Consider the following 5,352-nt stretch of genomic DNA (forward strand, 5'->3'; position numbering starts at 1 on the left):
GCCATGGCCCAGCCGCTCCACAGCATGCGGGATCTTCCCAGACCAGGGCACAGTCTCCTGCATCGGCAGGCGGACTCTCAACCACTGTGCCACCAGGGAAGCCCCCCTTTTTTAGTTCAACATTTATGGTAGGAATCAGCACACGTTTCCTGTAAAGGGCCAGGGTGTAACTATTTTCGGCTTCACAAGCCATATGGTTGGTGTTGCAGTGACGCAGTTCTGCTGTTGTGGCACCAAAGCAGCCATAAACGGTCCTGAATCAGCCTGATTTTCTTCTAATAAACCTTATTTATGGGCGATGACATGTGGATACCATAAAATTTTAATGTGTCACCAAATAGGATTGCCCTTCTGATTTCCTTTTCAACCATTTAAAAGGGTAAAAGGTTTTCCTAGCTTACAGCGGCAGGTTTGCCTGTGGTTTGCCAACTCCTGATTCGTAGCATTTCAACAACACTGAGCTCCCAGCTTTTGAACACTGAGTCCACTTCATCGTTCATTGAAACCAGAGCCATGTGATACTAAGGATAGGAACTGAAACTTCCTTAACCCAAGCAATCAAAAAGGAGGAAGAGGAACTTGGATTTACAAAACCACACACATTTGTGAATGAACTGTTACCAGAAGAGGCAGGGTCATATTCCCAATCCCCTGGTGTCATTTCAGGGTCCTGTTTGTTCATGCTTATTCAGAAGTTTGTGTCACGACTGCTGGGCTGCCAGTGTAAACATCTAGCAGTGCCCACAGTGTTCTAAAATGAAGCAACTTCACCGTATTTTTTTCTGTGACTTTACATGACAAAATTCACATGAAGGACATACTTTGATCGAAATGTCCATGGTGAGGGAAAATATGTTGTTTGCTGGTTGACTGGACCCTTGATTTTTCTATTGAAAGCATATGAGATCTCTAAGGCACGAGTATGTTCTCTTGTTTTAAGGAAACGGTTTAAAAACAAGTAATTAACTGCTTTAGTAACAAATTACCTGCAACACACTTAAAAATTGAACATCACCCACTGGGATATTGTGGTGCCACAATTAAAAATCGACTTGTCTACTGCACAATACCTTTGTTCCATACAAGCTTCTGGAATCAAACACAACTGCAGAATTATGAGAGGCCTGGGTTCATGCATTGTGTAATAACAGTATTGTGTGGTACTAATTTTATATAGCTTGTATAGAGAGAACAGTATCACATAAACCAGGTGATTGCTTTATAGTACCTGTTACAAGATGCCATTGGCTAAGGTCCTGATGAGGGACATTCCATAGGAAAGTCCTGAATTTTAGGGAAGAACTTTTCAAGTCACTTAGCCCAGTTATTTCTCAACCACTGTCCTGAAAACCAGTTTCATTTTAATTTCAGGGAATTGTGTGAGCAAAGTTGCCAGGCATTAAAACACTGGTCCTCTACTGTAGTATCACAGTGCATTGGTTGTGTAGTGTACTGTGAATAGTTTATTACTGAAAGTTACCGAAACATAATTTTCACTCCTTTGAGTTTCTTTCTCTGATATAGAATAGACCCTTACTTTTTGACTCTTACCTAGTCAACTCATAAACACCAAAGTCATTTGTCCCCAGTCCTCTTGTCTGACCTTGATTTACTGAATAAAACCTCCTTTATTTACAAAAGCAAGGGGGAAAGGCCAATGTGCTTTAGAAAAGTCTTTTTTTTTTTTTGGTAGAAAATAATTTGATGTACAAATTTATTTATTTGATTGTATTAAAGAAAGCAGGACAGAATCACATTCATTTTCTTCCTAGTATCACTGTAAATAGACTGAATTTCAGAGCTCTTAGTTTGCTTTGGAAACTTCTAAAAAGCTGACTGTTAGCAGCCTAGCAAGCATTTTCCTTCCCCTCCAGTATCTCTTGCTCCTGGGGGTAGGTGGGGGTAATTGGTCACATTTGATGCTAAATAAATAGCATGTGGTGGATTTTGCCAAATCCTTTTCAGCTCCTCCCATAGGCAACAGGATGACTTGGCTTATTCTTGATCTGAAGTCATTTGAATAAACAAGCAGGTTATGAAACACAGAATGGAGTGAAGTTTCCATCGTAGCTAATTCCCAAAGTTAGGATGAGCTTAACTGTTCAATCCCTTCTGCTGATCAGAGAGAGAGATGCTAGCAGTGGATCTCAGATCTTTGATCCTGTGAGACATCAGCGTAACATAATCCATTCCTTTTATTAAAATGCGTTGGAAAAGAGATGTCTGAGTAGGCAAGAGTAGTTTATTACAGTGATGGTACTATAAAAGGAAAATCAAAGAGATGTCTGAGTAGACAAGATTAGTTTATTACAGTGATGATACTATAAAAGGAAAATCAAAATCAAAATAAAATGCATTGGAAAAGAGATGTCTGAGTAGGCAAGAGTAGTTTATTACAGTGATGGTACTATAAAAGGAAAATCAAAGAGATGTCTGAGTAAGCAAGAGTAGTTTATTACAGTGATGGTACTATAAAAGGAAAATCAAAATCAAAATCAAATGCATTGGAAAAGAGATGTCTGAGTAGACAATAGTAGTTTATTACAGTGATGGTACTATAAAAGGAAAATCAATGAGATGTCTGAGTAGGCAAGAGTAGTTTATTACAGTGATGGTACTATGAAAGGAAAATCAAAGAGATGTCTGAGTAGGCAAGAGTAGTTTATTACAGTGATGGTACTATAAAAGGAAAATCAAAATCAAAATCAAATGCATTGGAAAAGAGATGTCTGAGTAGACAAGAGTAGTTTATTACAGTGATGGTACTATAAAAGGAAAATCAAAGTGTAGGCAGTGTCCCTTTCTTGTTGAACTCCAGTGGTCACTCCACTCCTGTCAGCTTTACAGTCCAAGCAAACTCCGTTGGAAGAGCAGAGGGTGGTAACTGGGGCAGGTACATGAGGAGACCTTTACCTGGATTTGTGGACCACTTCAGATCGTTTTCGATTCCCAGCTTTGTTCACTCTGTAGTCGAAGTAGTTATGGGGGATTTAAGGCTTAAGCTTCCATCTTCTGGCCAGTGCAGGAAAATGGCATAAACAGCTGATCCTTTTGAGGTATACCACACAGAGGTCGTGTTTTTTTCAGATTGTACCCTCCATGGTTTGGAGGCATAGATAGCCTCCCCATTGATGCTCAGCCACTCCCCAACAGCAAGAAGCCTTTCTTGGAAGATGCGAGCAATCAGTCCATCTTTAGTTGGTCCAATGTTGAGAAGATAGTTGCCTCCCAGACCTACTGTCTGAATCAGTTCCGTAATGATTTGAGATTCACTTGTGATGTCACCCATTGTCATGTCGTGACGATAGCCCCAGGACAGCTTGTCTATTGAGGTGCACATCTCCCACTTGTGATCTGGCAAGGTCTCTGGCTTGAATTTATATTGACAGTTGTAGTATCCTCCATGGCAACAGTAAATGACCTCATAGGTCATTTGCTATGACCACATCCTTAACTGGCCTATCATTGTAGAGCCAAGCAAGAAAATTTGTAGCATTCCAATAAGTATCAGGACATTCCCACTCTCCATCAGACCAAATCAAGTCAGGTTTATACCTGTTTAAGGCTTGTAAGTAACAAGAGCCAGGATTCAAATACAAATCTGCCAGATGCCAAATCCTCTTCAGGGTCCGGCAGACCATGCTGCCCTTCTTCAAGGTCCTGCTAACAAGGTCATATAGCTCTGGCATTGTTTTCGCACAGACAAAATGCTGTGTTTTGAAGCCATTTTTCTCATCACGTAGGTAGAGAGGATGGAACCATTCTAAGAGTGGGTGATAGAGTCCATAGCGTATGTTCCTCTTTCGGATGGCTGTTCCCAACTCACCAACCAAATCACGATGGGGCCCCAGATCCTTGGAGTTCCAGTTCCAAGACACAGGACTTGACCAGTTTTTGAAGCCTTCGTGATGCTTTGTTGTCAGGACTACATACCTGCTGGTGTTGGAGGGTCTCCTGCAGAGGCGGGGGGTGGCTGTGGCTCACCGTGAGGACAAGGACACTGGCAGCAGAAGTTCTGGGCTAGAAAACAGTCTTTAGTCAAAGAAGTGTGATTTATTATGTAAATATGTGAGTATCATAATGGATGATATTATTAATAGATGCCAGTAAGAATTGTCAACAATTTAAAAATCGCAAAGCAGTAAACATCCATTTTAGAATAACTTATCCTAACTCCTAAAGTCCTTTAAAGTAGAAGATTTAGGTGGTTCACCCAGAGACTGAAGACGTGTTCAAAGAATCCTTGATTTTTTGAATCCTTTGTTTTTAGAGAAGAAAACCTACTGATTTTTTTCCTCTGGATTCTACTTATTTAATATAGTTCTGGAACTTGAATATTAGTGAAGTTAATAAGTGCTGATTTGCTGATTTTGTTTATACTTTTCCTACTATTAAATATCTTATTTCACCTGACATTATACTCTCTGCACAAGTCTGATTCTTAAACCAGATAGTACATTCATTAAAGTTGGAATTGCCTTCTCTCTTTTTGAACCTTTTATTTTATATTGGAGTATAGTTGATTAACAATGTTGTGCTAGTTTCAGGTGTACAGCAAAGTGATTCAGTTATACATATACATGTATCTATTCTTTTTCAAATTCTTTTCCCATTTAGGTTGTTACATAATATTGAGCAGAGTTCCCTGTGCTGTACAGCAGGTCCTTGTTGGTTATCCATGTTAAATATAGCCGTGTGTACACGTCAGTCTCAAATTGTCTTCTAATAGAAGAAGCACTAAGTTTAGGATCAGAAAACCTGAATTTGAATATACCAGTTGACTATCTGTTAGTCATGTATTTCTGAATATGTGTCCCCATTTATTAAAATCAAACAAAAAATTAGAGGGTTTTTTGGTGAGAATCAAATAAAATAACATGTGAAAGTGCCTAGCACCATGACTGATATATAATAGCTTTCTAAACAGCCATTTATTTGTTTATTATTCATGTTTTACCATACCCCACAGTGGTATATAATTCTTTTATGTAATGAATTCTCAGAAATGAGAATTGACAATCTATGTAGGTACTAAAAAAATGCTTGGATGGTTAATGGTGGGTGTACTGAGTTGGGATTACTACAAATGGTGAATGTCATTTTCCTCTACACTAAATTTTACTGTCTTGCCTACCTGCTAACCAACTCTCCTAAAGGACAAAGAACTCATTCTTTACACCACAGTGTGACTATCAACCTCTGATGGTTGAAAAACTGTCTCCAGTGATGGGCAGCTCATAGGTTCTCCTTGTTTAATGGCCAAGACCTTTCTCTTATTGGGAGCTGCTAGTTGAGGGATGAGAAAAATTGAAGATCATGGAGACCTTCACCTACCAGAAACCTCTTCAGCAG

At 39.3% G+C, this 5,352-nt stretch overlaps 2 protein-coding genes across 2 annotated transcripts in view; one reads left to right on the forward strand and one right to left on the reverse strand.

Moving 5' to 3' along the window:
* Nucleotides 1-5,352, forward strand: part of LOC103073783 (cytidine monophosphate-N-acetylneuraminic acid hydroxylase) — a 95,883-nt gene that overhangs the window by 64,220 nt on the left and 26,311 nt on the right. The window lies entirely within an intron of this gene.
* The window catches only part of LOC103073510 (tissue alpha-L-fucosidase-like), a 2,774-nt gene continuing 243 nt past the window's right edge, over nt 2,822-5,352 (reverse strand). The window contains 4 exon segments of the mRNA XM_082931071.1: nt 2,822-3,416; nt 3,418-3,565; nt 3,665-3,933; nt 5,135-5,150. Of these exon segments, the coding sequence (XP_082787197.1) occupies nt 2,822-3,416; nt 3,418-3,565; nt 3,665-3,933; nt 5,135-5,150 (1,028 nt within the window).

The sequence above is a fragment of the Lipotes vexillifer genome, unplaced genomic scaffold (assembly GCF_000442215.2).
Source record: "Lipotes vexillifer unplaced genomic scaffold, Lipotes_vexillifer_v1.1 scaffold1643, whole genome shotgun sequence".
In the NCBI taxonomy this organism is placed as follows: domain Eukaryota; kingdom Metazoa; phylum Chordata; class Mammalia; order Artiodactyla; family Lipotidae; genus Lipotes; species Lipotes vexillifer.